This window comes from Rhea americana, unplaced genomic scaffold (assembly GCF_003343005.1).
Source record: "Rhea americana isolate MKP2758 unplaced genomic scaffold, rheAme1 scaffold_357, whole genome shotgun sequence".
NCBI lineage: Eukaryota > Metazoa > Chordata > Aves > Rheiformes > Rheidae > Rhea > Rhea americana.
The window spans coordinates 319399-335377 of record NW_028186487.1 but is presented as its reverse complement, the minus strand read 5'-3'; the positions used below and the strand labels follow the sequence as shown (position 1 = coordinate 335377).

The following is a 15979-nucleotide window of genomic DNA, read 5'->3' as shown; positions in this document are numbered from 1 at the left end:
TTCGAAACAACTCACATTTCAACCCTCAGCTTGTTCAGTAGAAGTTGAACCAGCTAGTGGAGCAACAAGAATTCTTCATGTGCTTGCTAGAAAAAGAAAAGCTAGTTAACATGAAAGCATGGAAGTGCTGAGGGGTTGAGAGACCTGGGCTACTGTCCTGTTTTGCCAAAGTTTGTCTGTATCATCTTGGAAAATCGACTTAATGGAGCTGTCAGATACTTGAGCTTTTCTGGAAATAGGTGACTTGGCAGGTAACAAAGATTCTAGGATGGCCTTCATTTTGGTTCTCTTTTTTCCTTCCCTTTGCTCAAATCAGAGATGCTGATGAAACAAAAGAATGGATAGAGGAGAAAAATCAAGCGTTAAATACAGACAATTATGGACATGACTTGGCCAGTGTGCAAGCTCTGCAGCGCAAACATGAAGGCTTTGAGAGAGACTTGGCAGCTCTTGGAGACAAGGTGAGATTAAAAGGGAGACAAAACCAAGAGCTGCTTCTCTTTACCTAGCAGAAATGATCTAACTATAGAAAAGAGTTTTTTTTTTTTGTTTTCATTCATTTCATTTTATTCTTCTTTCTCTAATTTTAGGTGAATTCTCTTGGTGAAACYGCCCAGCGTCTGATCCAGTCACATCCAGAATCTGCTGAAGATCTCCAAGAAAAATGTACTGAGTTGAACCAGGCTTGGAGCAGTCTGGGAAAACGTGCTGATCAGCGCAAAGAGAAGCTTGGAGATTCTCATGACCTGCAGCGTTTCCTCAGTGATTTCAGGTAAGGACCACACCCTGTGGTCTCACGTATGTTACTTGTGAAGTGTATATGGTTCATTGTTCCACAGGAATATTTCCAGGGTGGGTTGGAAAAGGAACTACTTTTCTGTTTTACTTCAATGGAGAGAAAGAAAAAATCTCTATTAATATGTATTTACAGRGACCTTATGTCTTGGATCAATGGAATCCGGAGCCTAGTGTCTTCAGATGAACTTGCAAAGGATGTGACTGGAGCTGAGGCTTTACTGGAAAGGCACCAGGTGTGTGAAAGATCCTAAGTATATATAAGCATTTATAAAAAAACATCAACAGATGTAGTTTTTTTTTTTCCTGAGACTTCCTTTTTACAGTTCTGAAAATAGATCAATTCTGTCTCTTGCAGGAACACCGCACTGAAATCGATGCCAGGGCTGGCACTTTCCAGGCATTTGAACAATTTGGACAACAGCTTCTGGCTCATGGACATTATGCTAGYCCAGAGATCAAGGAAAAACTGGATATTCTAGATCAAGAACGCACAGACCTAGAGAAGGCCTGGGTCCAGCGCAGAATGATGCTAGACCAATGTCTAGAACTACAGGTACTCTGCTGGATTTTAAAGAAGAAAAAGAATTTCTCCTTCCATAAGGAATTTTGTTTCATAGTGATGAGTAGTGTTTGTGGTCTGTCTGTCTAATGCTTTGGAGTTTTTTCTCCTTTAGCTGTTTCATCGGGACTGTGAACAGGCTGAAAACTGGATGGCTGCCCGAGAAGCTTTCCTAAGTACAGAAGATAAAGGAGACTCCTTAGACAGCGTGGAGGCACTCATCAAGAAACATGAAGATTTCGATAAAGCAATCAATGTCCAGGTGAGGAATATAGATAAAGCGAGGGGAAAGTAGTTCAGTGTTTCTTATGCAAGTTATTAACAAAAGATGTGCTTAATCACCATGTATGACTTCATGGTTCTAAATACTTAGTTCTATGGAACCTACAGCAGTTCACAAGTCGCTACTGCAGACCAGGATGTATTGATGCATTTCATTGCCCACAGCTATAGTGTAGAAATAATGGCAAGTATTTGTTTAAATCGATTACTGACTTGAAGTGGATTTTTTTTTTCCGATGGAAAAAGGTAGGTATATTTTCAGCTCCTCCTAGGAGAAAACTGCCTGCTTTTGTTGAGAGATCATACTACTTTATCTTGAAGTCCAAAAGATACTTCTCTCCTAGCTGCTACAGATGAAAGGGAGTCCTAAGCTGAATACTGCAGTGCTGCAGAAGGTGCTCTTCCTTTAGAGTCACATTTACAATAATGTATATTCATTTAAAAAAAAAAAAGTCTTGTTCCATTCCTAACCTTGATCATCACTTGTATAAGGTAGTACAGTTCTAATTAATGAGTACAGTTCTAATTAATGGCTTCTGTTTTGAATAGGAAGAGAAAATTGCTGTCTTGCAGTCTTTTGCTGACCAGCTGATTTCTGCTGATCATTATGCAAAAGGAGTCATTGCTAACAGACGCAACGARGTTCTGGACAGGTCAGTGCACTGATTACCCTGTTAAATGGGATGCAGATACTGACTAAAAGAAACATTCTTTGATGTCAGTTTTGTAGCTCTTGAACATTATGCCATGTGCAATCTTATTTTTTCATGTTATGCATGTATTTAATTGTGTACAGGTGGCTTCGTCTGAAAGCTCAAATGATTGAAAAGAGATCTAAGCTGGGAGAATCTCAGACTCTCCAACAATTCAGTCGTGATGTGGATGAAGTGGAAGCCTGGATCAGTGAAAAGCTCCAAACTGCAAGTGATGAATCATATAAGGATCCTACAAATATCCAGGTGAATGTGTTTTTCAGCTCAAAAATCAGAACAAAAACTGTAACTCTACTAAGTACACCTTTTCTCTAAAGAATATGCTCAGAGGAATCCTTATTCCGTGATAAGAGAATAATGCATCATGTTGGGCACGGTCTCCCTTTTATGAGGAGAAAGTGGAAGTTGCATTATGCATGAAATAAGGCCCAATATAGAACTCACTAGTTGATGTATATAGTCARCAAGATATGTAGGATCCACAGCAGCAAGCTTTCTGAAGAACCCTCTGAGAACATACTGTCTTTTTCATAGCATCTAGTTAATAAAATAAGGAAATGGAGTTCCCAGGTCTCATCTCTGTCTGATGTTCTAAAATGTGAGGTCTCATTCATTTTTCAGTATTAAAGAATAATTATGTAAGTTACTGCGTATGTCTTAATACTGACTTATGAGGTAGTATGAATGTACTGAACTACTTTTCTCGATCTGTTTTGTAGCTTTCCAAACTGCTGGTAAGTTTTGTAGTTTGGACTAGCCCTGGTATGTGAATTCATTYTCTTTGTATAGCTTATGTGTGAGCACAAGGTCTGGTTGCAGTCTGTTGCTCCATCCATGAGTTCATCCAATCTCTTTGTTTGCTAATAGTTATTGACATGCATCCAGGTACAGCTATTGATCTTCATGTTATGGATGTGGCTTTTTTTGTTAATGCCTCTTCAGCATCATTTATTTACGTATTTGTTTTGCAGGTGTGTTCTGCATGATCTGTTTCAATTGTGGTACATTAGATTARTAATGATTGGGGGGTTTTTAGTAGTTAGTCCGTATTAAAATTGGTTGCTATTCTCCTTTTTCAGAAGTTTGGCAGTTGGGTCTGTCCTTTTCCTTGTTGGAGGAGTTATGATAATTAACCCATGATGTGATGTCAACTCTGTCAGCTTGTGTTTGTAAAATTAAAATTGCTAGAAGTGGAGGATTCAGTTAAAGGTGATAGACCTGGTGGAGTAAAATGAGGATACGTGGAGGGAGAAGTCAGAACAAAGGAAAGAGGGGAGGAAGCAACCTAGAGAAAGGAAGGAGAGAAGCACCGTGTTTATCACTTTAGGCTGTGGTACATCAGGTTTTATTTTCCTTTTTAGAAAAATTTGAATGATTTATATTTAAAAGAAAAAGTCTTGTTTGTTGCACTAGTAATTATGTGGAGATACGCAATTGGCAGCTTTGTGTTACTTTTTAATTGAATTTTACATGTTGGTGAACTTAACTTTAGAGGATATGTTTTCATAATCTCAGCACAAGGGATTAGCAGTTTCCAAGATAAAGCAGTTCATGCAGAATTTCTTATGCCAGTGTTGTACTATTTTCCATCTTTTATTTTTAATCTAACATTTCCTTTCATTCCATTCTCTCAGGGCATTGTATGCCCATGTCCAGTGTTACTAGCATTTCTAGTTAATGCTTATAAAATCTGTCTTGTCATTTTTGTGCTGCTGTTATCTTCCTGGTGAGTGAATGGATGCGTGTATATGTGAGAGAGGATTGTGCATTTCCTCCCATAGCAAGGCTCCTATTGTTCTCATGGTGCTCTCAGTTCAGCAGAGGAGAATTTTCAGCAAGTACTTAAGTTTTTTGTAGTGTTTCTTCTGGCTGTTAATTCAGGATTTCAAGATATGTGGTCACACATTACTTTGACTAATACCAAACTGTGCAGAAAAGAACTTCTGGAACAGTGTTTTCTCCTCAATACCTATTAATTAGGGAGGGAAGTAGAAACTTGTAAAACTAACAGGAGTAGAAAGCATGATCAACTGTGCTTCCGCTTATATATATAATAAAATTCCTGCTTTCTAGAGGTGATGGCAATGTAAATGAAAAACTTCTACTTGAATAATGCCTAAACCTAATACTAGGAATGTTTTATGAGCATCTGTAAAATGCAAGAGACATTGTCTGAGTTATAAATGTCAGCTTAATGACAATTTGTTGGATCAAAGCCAGATTAATGGAAGAGTTATTTGAGTGAGCAAATAATATTCTAACAGAGAGAGAGAGAGAGAGAGAGAGAACTTCTTTAGGTCAGACTATGCATGGACTTCTGTCCATAAATAGTCGTGCTCTCTTGTCAGACTATGAGAACAACTTAGGAGCCCTTTGTCCAGTGTCTTGAGAGTTTTGTTTTGTCATATTCAGAGCAAACATCAGAAACATCAGGCCTTTGAAGCTGAGCTCCATGCCAATGCAGATCGGATCCGTGGAGTCATTGATATGGGGAACTCTCTGATTGAAAGAGGAGCATGTGCTGGCAGTGAGGATGCTGTGAAGGTAAATACAAAAAGTCTAAAACGATTTACTTTGTTTAAGCTTTGATTTAGCTGTTTGGATAGTTGTGAGCTTTTTCCCTTGAAAAAAAGACTGTACAATAAAAATCAGGAGAATCATTTTACTTCATTCTTAAGAGCAAGAGAAGTTTCCTGATTCTACAATCAGAATGTAAAAGTTAAACTGAACTATAGCGAGGCAATGTTGAAATAGTGACTATATAATTTGCATACCTGGAAATAGCAGCCAAATTTTTTCCTTATTCTGGCGTTGCATTTGTTAGAACTTTTTGTTTTGTTTTTATARCATTTTTCTTTTCTATTTTGTAACAGGCACGCCTAGCTGCTTTGGCTGACCAATGGCAATTCCTGGTGCAGAAGTCAGCAGAGAAGAGTCAGAAGCTCAAAGAAGCTAACAAACAACAGAATTTCAATACTGGAATCAAGGACTTTGATTTCTGGCTTTCTGAGGTAAACTGTCTGATAGTGTGATTATTCATTCGTGGGATTTGTTTTTTCTAATTCCAGATTCCCTTTGCTTATCTTAGATTTTCTAGAATATAGTACATCTTTAAGTGAGTTTCGATCTTTTTGAAAAATATATTTATTATGAAATTCTGAAAAGCCTAAAAATTTTGTGGATGTTTTTAATATTACTGTTTATGTAATATCTGACAAGTGAAACAGTTGATGCAGCAAAGGTTTGTCCATGTTGTTGAAAATTGAGGAGAAAATTGATTTGCATAATCTTAAATGCCTTATATCTGAAGTGTTGGTGAAGATTCAGCACACAACTCTTCCTCCRTTCCCTTTTTCTTTACTCCCTCCCCCCAAGGTGGAGGCTCTCTTGGCATCTGAAGACTATGGGAAGGACTTGGCATCTGTTAACAACCTTCTGAAGAAGCACCAGTTACTGGAAGCTGATATATCTGCTCATGAGGTACCGTATTCTCTTTTAATTTTGAAAGATAAATCATAGTAATCAGCAAATTCTACAGATTAAATTTGCTTCTATCTGTGCTGCATTCATAAACCTGTTGACTGCATTCATAAACCTGTTGAAACGTGTTTTCCTAATACAGATTGGCTCTGCACAGCAGTAAGCTTTTCATTGCTATACTGAGATAACAAACACTGAAATGAGATCCGTGTTGTTCACACACCTCTTTACCTTTACACCTCTTTTTGTTGTTTCTAGGATCGTCTGAAAGACTTGAATAGTCAAGCTGACAGCTTGATGACAAGCAGTGCTTTCGATACTTCCCAAGTAAAGGATAAACGTGACACTATTAATGGACGCTTTCAGAGGATCAAGAGTATGGCAGCTGCCCGCCGTGCAAAGCTGAACGAGTCCCACCGTTTGCATCARTTTTTCCGCGATATGGATGACGAGGAGTCCTGGATCAAGTATGTATTTTGGAAGTTCTAGGTGTTGGCATGAGGACACATGCTTATTATCAGCTTGCTAACAACATTCATAGTCTTGTAGTATGGTTTTATACCTTGCTTTTCCACAGACGTGTGCCTACACAAGAAATTGTCTTTGCCTCCCAGTCAGAGAAAAYGATATTCAAATTGGCTTCAGCACTAGTCTGTGTGGACCTTCTACCTACAGTTTTCTTTGGCTAGACCCTAATAAGAAAAGCTCTTTGCTGAAACAGCTAATGTGCTTTAACACTGGACCAGATAACTGTAATTTGACTCTAGTCTTTTTGAGAAAATGCCAAAYTGAACCTTACTTCTTCAATTCCAAATATTTATAAGTTTTTCTTTTTGTTGTTGTTGTTTTAGTTTAAYGTAGTTAATAAACAAGCACATATTGGTGCTAATATCTTAGGGGAGGAGAAAAAGATATRAGCCTGATACAAGTTGTTCACATTAGAGCACTACTTTGTCATGCTTCTAAAAAAAGAACAGCAAGTAAACTTAACAAAGGTAGCTACTTTCTTAGAAAGGAAACATAATACAGAGAAACTCTATCCTTTGCACACAACCATAAAGGAGTATGAGGCCTTCTGCCTTTCCTTCTTTCTCCCCAGACTATTTTAAATGTACTGCTTGGAGTCAGCTGCTGTTGATTGATAATTCATGTATATAGTGAAAAACACCGCCTCATTTGCAGAGATTGGTTTGTTTTTCCCTATCCTATGTCCTCTGTGTGATAAATTATTTGAAAGATTGTTAACTTCTAAATACAAGGAACTTTATTTGAYGCTTTACACTGCTGCTTTCCTGTAAAATATATAATGCCCTCTAAACTCAGTCATTGTATTCTACAATGTTCCTCATTCCGATAAATACAAAGACGCTTGCTCTGGTTGTGAAGTTTGACTTGCGTAAGAAATTTTCAAATTTTGTATCTGTCTTTTGAATTTAGAGAGAAGAAACTGCTGGTTAGCTCAGAGGACTACGGCAGAGACCTAACTGGTGTGCAGAAYCTTAGGAAAAAACACAAGCGCTTAGAAGCAGAATTAGCTGCCCATGAGCCTGCTATACAGGTAAAGAAAATCTGTCAAGAATTTTTATATTGGCCCTATAAGAAATGTTTTGTTGTATTTTAGTGATAAATGATTCAAATATGAAATTTCAAGTGGAAAAAATGCCTTTTGTCGTAAAAGTCAGTATATGCTTAGAGACATATTTCAGRATTTGTGTACTAGATGATTGAGATTATGTATCAGACAACAGGCATCATTCTGATGCCTTTGTAGCTACTACTGTCTGAAGAACATGAGATAAAGAAAAGACTTTGTTAGGCTACAGCAAGCAATCATTTTTAAAGAAGTGGCAGGAAGTTATTCCATGTATAAACTTGCTATCTCTATGCTAAACCCACAAAAATATCTGAACTAGAGAAATTAAAAATTCACTTGTTATATAAGGATGATTTGATACAAGAAAACCCATAAGAGATTTGTAGGAATCAGTTACAATGCACAAGAAAAGAGGAAGTGATGTTCTAATAACTGTACTTGTCTGTTCTTCAGGGTGTTTTAGATACTGGGAAGAAGCTTTCAGATGATAACACAATCGGAAAGGAGGAGATACAACAGAGACTGGCTCAGTTTGTGGATCACTGGAAAGAGTTAAAACAGTTGGCAGCTGCTCGGTGTGTGAGACTCAACTTTCTGTAAAATGCAATACAAATAAAACAGCTACAGGGACTTATAATAATCAAATTTACTGAATTTCAGATTTTTAGATATAGGTCATTAGTAATACCATGCAGTAGCACCTGTCATTGATGACAGGCTCTAGGYGACTGTTGGAAGAGTTTTAATGATAATGTTCATTAGTAGAGTTCCTGAGTCTTTTTTAAATAGGCCTAGGGTTTGTATATAAGTCCTTTTCTTGGTCCACTTGAAAACTCTAGGCTTTTAAATTAATTAGCCTTAATCCCCCACCAGGATGTTTTTCTGAARGAAACTATTGGCAGCAGATGATTCATTGCAGTCATATAGCTGCAGGCTTTGTAGCCTGGAGAATTTCTAGAGCTGATGATATTGCAGTGCACTGCTGGAGGAGAGAAGTGTGAATGATTGTATGTTAGGGTTGAACCTTTGTTCGTTCCCAGGTTCTCTGCTGTTGTAATTTGCTTTTACATCTTACATCTRAAAGTGGTAGAGCAGTGTAAAAGCAGCACTTTGGCTAATTTTGCCTTTCCTTTCCCATACAGAGGTCAGCGCCTAGAGGAATCTCTGGAATACCAGCAGTTTGTAGCAAATGTTGAGGAAGAAGAAGCCTGGATTAATGAGAAAATGACATTGGTAGCTAGTGAGGATTATGGGGACACGCTTGCTGCTATCCAGGTATGGAGAAAGTTGTCATTTCCGTTATTATCGCACTATTGTTGGCTAGACCTTAATGGACCATTCCAAGTGAAGTAGGACTGTAATGAGAGGCTTAAGATGCTCTGGAGAGGCTTTTAGTATGTTTTAACTACATAGCATGCCTTACTGGACTTCACACATTTAGTTGTATTCAAGCACTTCAGAGAGCTTTCTTTATCTGGATTTGTTTGCCATTTGCTTTATTAAGTTTTGTTAAATGGTGTGTAGGAAAAGATTTGACACTAGTCTGAAATAATTTATCTCTACATGAAGAGCTCTTTTCCTGAAGAGAATCAACTTTTCTAAGAAATACAGCAAAKATAAAAGGAAAATTAGCTTAAAGGGGTATTAGAAGTTGTATCTAGGTATCTTTTGCCCACAAAGGGGGAAGGGGGAGTTGCGTTAATGAGGTAAGGTTAATAGTTTGGTTAGAAAAATTTATGCTAGCTGACTTAAAACAATGAATTCTTTTATTCTTTTTAACAAATAGTGAGAAAGTATTTTTAAAAGTGACTATGCATTGTATTTGCAGGGTTTGCTGAAAAAGCATGAAGCATTTGAGACTGACTTCACTGTACACAAAGACAGAGTGAACGATGTTTGTGCTAACGGAGAGGATCTCATTAAAAAGGTGAATATAAACTAATAAAGAAAAACCTTTGAAGGCTACCCAGGAYCTTTTCATGTCCAAGTAGACTTATTTTTCTCCCAGGATTGATTTGTCATCTATTTTATCTCTTATTTTTGCAGTCTGAATAAAACTCAGTCTGAAAAGAATTCTTATTCRGTTTTTGCAACTGATTTTTTTTTTYYYCYSRAMYTTTTTTTTTCCTCCTGCCATGTAGAACAATCACCATGAGGAGAACATTACTGCCAAGATGAAGGGCCTCAGAGGCAAGGTGTCAGATCTGGAGAAGGCTGCAGCTCAGAGGAAGGCCAAGTTGGATGAGAACTCTGCCTTCCTCCAGTTCAACTGGAAAGCAGATGTGGTAGAGTCATGGATAGGTATGTCCTATAATGAGGCACAGTGCATTGTCATAAAGGAACTGAAAYGCTCCTTCATTCCAAAAGATCTCAGGTAGTTTCTCAATTACTGTTGTAATGAGGAGACATAATCCCAAAGTACTCAACAGTGCTCTACCTGATACTTTAATTTATGTTGTTGGGGTAATTATTTCATCAGAACGTGAAGCTTTCCCCTGATTAGGCATAGAGGTAACAGAGTACTGTGTCCAGTTCTGGGCTTCCCAGTGCAAGAGAGACATGGAACTACTGGAGAGAGTCCAGCGTAGGRCTATGAGGATGATTAGAGCACTGGAGCATCTCCCCTGTGAGGAAAGGCTATGAGAGCTGGGCCTGTTTAGCCTGAAGAAGAGATGACTGTGAGGGGATCTTATCAGTATCTATAAATGCCTTAAGAGAGGGTGTCAAGGGGATGGGGCGTGACTGTTTTCAGTGGTGCCCAGCAACCACACAAGAGGCAGCRGGCACAAACTGAAACACAGGAAGTTCCACCTGAATATAAGGAGAAACTTCTTTACTATGAGGGTGACAGAGCACTGGAACAGGTTGCCCAGAGAGRTTGTGGAGTCTCCTTCTCTGGAGATACTCAAAACACTCCTGGACACGATCCTGTCCAATGTGCTATAGGTGACCCTGCTTCAGCGGGGGGGTTGAACTAGATGATCTCCAGARGTCCTTTACAACCTCAACCATTCTGTGGTTGGGAAGAAGAGATGTTGATGTTCTTACTTGTTTCATTTCCCAGGTGAGAAGGAGAATAGTCTGAAGACAGATGATTATGGACGTGACCTTTCCTCTGTACAGACACTGCTCACTAAACAGGTTAGTGCTAATGCTGCTTCCAGCCTTGTAAGAACATGTGAATGCTTCTGGAATATACAAGAATTCAAAGAATTTGGCATTTACATGGTTAATCTAAAATAGTTCATTCTTTTTTAATGTTACAGGAAACTTTCGATGCTGGACTTCAAGCTTTCCAGCAGGAGGGAATTGCAAACATCACTGCACTGAAAGACCAGCTACTAGCTGCCAAACATATCCAGTCAAAGGCCATTGAGGCTCGGCATGCTTCTTTGATGAAACGCTGGAATCAGCTGCTTGCTAATTCTGCTGCCAGGAAAAAGAAACTCTTGGAGGCCCAGGAGCATTTCAGGAAGGTGAGCACCCAGACCTTGTGGCTACCAAAATCTCATCATCGTCATTGAAAAAACTCACAACACCGTCAGCTTATACAGCTTTTTCCATTTACAACTARTAATTGTGCAAATGGGGATTATTCATAAGTTTTGAGATACTTGCAAGAAATGAGTAATAAAGGCAAATGATCATTTATTCTTGTTAACTACAGATCATCTCACATAGTGCATTACTGCGTCGTAACTGAACAACTGAATTGTTTTCTCTTTTCAAGGTTGAGGATCTATTCCTGACTTTTGCAAAGAAGGCATCTGCCTTCAACAGCTGGTTTGAGAACGCTGAAGAGGACCTGACGGATCCTGTGCGCTGCAACTCTCTAGAAGAAATCAAAGCACTGCGAGAAGCTCACGATGCTTTCCGTTCTTCACTCAGTTCTGCCCAAGCTGACTTCAACCAGCTAGCTGAGCTTGATCGCCAGATCAAGAGCTTCCGTGTAGCCTCCAACCCATATACCTGGTTTACYATGGAGGCTCTCGAAGAAACCTGGAGGAATCTGCAGAAAATCATCAAGGCAAGTCAAAGAGAATTTTCACAGCTTATGATCTTTCAAGTCTTCCCTGGAAATTGTCCCTCCAAGATAATCAGTAGAAGAGCGCAGCACTTTAGAGGAGAGAAARCAAAACAAAAAAACCCAAACCCCACAAATGGAGCAAAGAAGAATTTCCATTACCTGTATACTTGTGCTGCTGTTCAGTTGTTCTCACAGTCCTCCATTTGTATCCTTTTAAAAGGAACCAAAACATGTCCTGTATTTCCTAATTGTAAGATACAGCTAACACCCTTACTGTACAGTAATGTAACTGCTACATGAATTCCAATTCTCAAGACTTTAACAGGAATATTCTGTGTTGTAGCTTTAGATTATTTTGTGTAGCTATCCAAGACAACCTTTGAGTCCTCRGCCTTGCTTTGAGCTCCAGAATTGTGCTGGTGTGCAGCTCTTCATCCTGTAACAAAAAGCAAAATTAAGATAATCACATTAATTCTCCATTTGAAGTTATTTTTGTTCGTTTCTCAGGAACGAGAACTGGAGCTGCAGAAGGAACAGCGACGACAGGAAGAAAATGACAAATTGCGACAGGAGTTTGCTCAGCATGCTAATGCTTTCCATCAGTGGATTCAGGAGACGAGGTATAGTTTGTCTTGGAAGGAGCTGCCCTTAGAGAATTCCTCAGATAAGACTTGTATCCATCTTATGTATACTTCTCTAAAGTCAGTCTAAGTTGTAAGTGTCTTCTGCTGAAAAACTGAGTTATTGAGCACTTGTTCATTTCCTGCAGCTAGGATTTGAGGGAGGAGCAGTTAGAGGAAATCCCTGAAACACGAGGCTATAAACATGTTTTTGCTTCTGAATTCATTTTCCTGCAGTGATTCAGTTGTCCAAGACTTGGCTCTTCTCCAGTTATTCCTGAACTAGTCTGCAGTACAATCGGGGGAAAAAACAAATAGCTAGAAGCTGACCACGTAAAGTGCCAACTTCACTTTAACTTAGAAGTGTAACTTTTGTTAACGTTCCTTCTGTATTGGTTATTACATTAGAAATCTCACTAGAGCTTCAGCAGAGAAAGACCGTGAAAAAAGCTTAAGGCTACAYGATAAATGGTTATCCAGTGGTACTGTGTAATAATATCTATGCCTAGGGAGAGGCAGTAAAGATTTAACAACTGCTTTGGAAATAAAGTATCTTAAGACTAAGAACTACAGTGAACTGAAGAGCATGTTTCTAGAAAACAGAGGTAGCTATGCTCAGACTCTACTGTTAGCCAATTCTGACGCGAATTCTTTGTGATTACGAGGAGGTAAGTTCAGTTTTTGTGTAATCCTGTGATTCTCTGTCTCTGTGTTCACAAATAGTTCTRTATGTGGCTTCATGAAATGCTGAAATATAAGTATGATTTTTAACTTTTGATGTTTGCTTCCATCCAAATCTCTGTCCCTCTCTCACTGTCTTGTCTCTGTCCTGCTGCCTGATGTTTGGATCTTCACATTCTTCAGGACTTACCTGCTAGATGGGTTAGTATTGAATTTTATATCTTTAAAAATTTGATGTGTTCTGCTCTGTTTCCTTCTGTCATTGCATTGCTTATGAAAGCTGCACTGAACCCCCTTTTATTTGAAAAGAGCAATCTGTAGCTGAGGTGCATAGACATAATGAAACGAGATTCTGGAGTAGGTTAAATAAATATAAACCTGTAAGAACATTATTATTATCCAGTCAGAAGTAGAAAAAAGTATTAATGGGTTCCTAATGGCACACTCATGGAAGTCCTTACTTTTGTTCTTCCTTTCCTCGGGCGTTTGCGCAAGAAAATGCTCTTAATCTGGTGAGGTGGGGAAGAACATAATATAATTTGCACTTGTCTTTGGGAAACAGCTGACACTACTGATTTTCCAGCATTCATAGATTTGCTTAGTGAAACAAACCTATCCATTGTAACTGTTTTTGGAACATTTAAAGCTCTAAAGTTATTGACTGGCTTTTGCAAGGGAGAGGGAAGAATCCTATGAAAAATGTTGCTGAAATTGTGCATCTTAAAACTTCATGGAATTCAAATATTAACTGTCTCTTTTTTAACTTGCCTCATAACTGTGCTCCAGAGTAGGTTTTCCTTTCACAGAAAGGAATTATAGCTTGATAGCCGCAGTCAAAACCTTTCAATGTGGACCCCCCAACTTGCCTGGATTTGCAGGCAGTCTGATGCGTGCACATGTAAGAAATACGAAATGCCCTGTTGGCGTCCGCAGGAATAGTTCCTGATKAGGATGAAGGACCAGCTTGACTGTTGGTCAAAAAGCAAAAAGAATAAAATCAGAAATGTCTTCTGACTACCAAAACCTCTGAGAAGGGTGTCTCTCCAGCTAAACTTGCTCAGTACTAAAAATCAGCCACACAATGTAAGCTTTGTAACAAGCTATAATATAAAATGTTAACAAATACTCTGAGCCTGGTGCAGAGGCTGATGTGTTGGCCCTGTGTATAGTGCTGGAGAGGAAGCAGGGGCCTTTCTCATAAAGAGAGGCAGACTTTTCATAATAAAAGGGTGGAATTGTTTGGAGATAACTGTGCTTCTTATGTGCTCTGTAATGATCACAATGTCTTGTGTCCCGCTGTTTCTACCAGATAAAAATAATTTGCCCCATTTTTGTTGTACGGTTTAATGGAACTGAGCAGATTTTCCTGGAACGGGTGCTGAATTCTCTGCTCTTTTGTAGAGTAATGTTGCAGATTAGTTCTGGTATCCAAGAACGAGCTAATAGAAAGGAGCTATTTACTAAAAGATGTGGGGTCAGGGTTCAAGACCAGTATGCCGAGCTCTTTTGTTGAACAAATTACCAGAAGGCTACTGATATGCAAGGCAGAGTTTGTCCTTAATTCTGCGTGAATAGATTAAAAATGCAGGCTTAGAACTAAGGGGCATTGGCTGGGCTTAGCCGCCTTTGGCTAGAGGGGAGGCAGCGTTCGGAGAAGCTTCGAGATTAGCAGGGCTGTCCTACATACACCTCGCTTCTCAGCGTGCCGCAGCTATTTGTGTGCTGCCCGGCGTTGCCTATGGGAGGATTTCTTGGGGGAGGGGAGAGTTGCCTTTAACGAAGCAGTAAATGAGTTAACTGTGAGACTGTGTTTCTTTTCTTCCCCTTTTTTGGTAACTTACGCAAAAATAGTTAATTGTGTGTGTGCACGCAAGCAGCCTTTGAGTATTTTTCCTTCATTCAGTAATTGCTTGCTGGGTGGTGGTGCCGGCTTGGAGTGTGGCTCCGTTGCAGTGGCCGTGTTTGGGCATGTTCGTTCTTCTCTGTTCTTTCTTCTTCCTTTTTGGAATTTACCTGGTTTCTTTTCTTTGACTAGCATAGCATATCGTCGTGTCATTCGTGTCTATCAGTATGAAGTTGGGGATGATCTATCTGGAAGGTTTTTTTCCTTGTATTTTCTTACCTCACTTTTGGTTTTCAAATGCACTCTTAATTCCAAGGCTCGCTTTCCTTTTAACTAACTTTCACTGCTTAGAGATGCTTGAAGGTTTGTTTCCCTGTTGATGTTCCCTTCCACGGTGGGTTCCCAGCCTCCTGCTCAGGGCTGCGGGCGTGTGCTTCATCTCTTTAAACACGCRTTCTGAGCCTTAACCGTGTGGTGAGAAACACGCAGATGTTTGGTGCATTTTCATTGCTACAGGGTGATTCAGCACTTGAAACCCTCCTCTCGAGCAGCTCAGGAGCATTTGGGAGGAGGATAAGTTTTGGTGGGAGCAAGAACGTTTTAGCAACAGGAACTTAAATTCCCCAAGGTCATAAACACAAGAGCCCATCTCCGTAGTGCCCACACTTGCTGTCTGTACACAGGTCATTTGGTAGGAACTCTGACCATAAATATTGGAAGGATAGAGGTTCGTAAAAACTGCTGCTGAACTTTGCTTAGGATCTAAAGGAAAAAAAGCAACATCCAGAGGCTTTCTGTGGCTAGTCCATGTGAAGTGGATCTTGGAGCCCACGACCACAGTGGGTTTTTTTGTTTTTTGTTTTTTTWTTTTTTTTTCCTGCTCATGTCAGGTGCCGCTGTGCACCAAGCAGCTCAGCGTGGAACTCTGGCTGGGATAAGTGGTGCTGCCTCAGCTTCTCTGGGTGCAGGATGGGAGAGGCGGGGAGGGAAAAGCAACGTTCCACCCAGCACTGCAATGTAGTGGAGGTCYTCAGTTCTTCTGTAGTGGTTCTGCCATACTAAGATCATGTTTAAACCAAACCAGTAGTTTTCAAGAGGTCTTTTTCCATATTTCCCCTCCTTTCTAGAGCCCCTGTATCTTACCAGCAAATACAGCTCCAGTGAATCACCTGTAGTTTGTGTGTGTGTGTGTTGAGCACAGTGGAGTGGGGCAGGACTGCACCAAGTTTCTAATTTCATTAGGTCTGATACAGTGGGTGCTTCGGATTTGGCATGAAGTGTGGCTACTGATCGTGTTGCCTTTCAAATGGGGCTAGAAATTAACTACATAAAGAAATGAAATCTAACCAAGATGTACCTGCGTCTGCCTTAGSTAGGATGAG

At 39.5% G+C, this 15979-nt stretch overlaps 1 protein-coding gene across 7 annotated transcripts in view; it reads left to right on the top strand.

Moving 5' to 3' along the window:
• The window catches only part of SPTAN1 (spectrin alpha, non-erythrocytic 1), a 52673-nt gene that overhangs the window by 33071 nt on the left and 3623 nt on the right, over positions 1 to 15979 (top strand). For 4 of the 7 annotated variants that reach the window (XM_085312077.1, XM_085312078.1, XM_085312076.1 and 1 more), the window contains 22 exons: positions 317 to 461; positions 591 to 772; positions 932 to 1031; positions 1154 to 1351; positions 1473 to 1619; positions 2189 to 2292; positions 2436 to 2598; positions 4765 to 4896; positions 5226 to 5363; positions 5728 to 5832; positions 6091 to 6299; positions 7270 to 7390; positions 7880 to 8001; positions 8569 to 8701; positions 9255 to 9353; positions 9568 to 9727; positions 10491 to 10567; positions 10693 to 10902; positions 11157 to 11453; positions 11961 to 12073; positions 12938 to 12955; positions 14790 to 14852. In XM_085312077.1, the coding sequence (XP_085168203.1) occupies positions 317 to 461; positions 591 to 772; positions 932 to 1031; positions 1154 to 1351; positions 1473 to 1619; positions 2189 to 2292; positions 2436 to 2598; positions 4765 to 4896; positions 5226 to 5363; positions 5728 to 5832; positions 6091 to 6299; positions 7270 to 7390; positions 7880 to 8001; positions 8569 to 8701; positions 9255 to 9353; positions 9568 to 9727; positions 10491 to 10567; positions 10693 to 10902; positions 11157 to 11453; positions 11961 to 12073; positions 12938 to 12955; positions 14790 to 14852 (3036 nt within the window). The remainder of the gene's footprint in view (positions 1 to 316; positions 462 to 590; positions 773 to 931; positions 1032 to 1153; positions 1352 to 1472; positions 1620 to 2188; positions 2293 to 2435; positions 2599 to 4764; positions 4897 to 5225; positions 5364 to 5727; positions 5833 to 6090; positions 6300 to 7269; positions 7391 to 7879; positions 8002 to 8568; positions 8702 to 9254; positions 9354 to 9567; positions 9728 to 10490; positions 10568 to 10692; positions 10903 to 11156; positions 11454 to 11960; positions 12074 to 12937; positions 12956 to 14789; positions 14853 to 15979) is intronic. The other 3 variants (XM_085312079.1, XM_085312081.1, XM_085312080.1) reach the window with 2 other exon arrangements.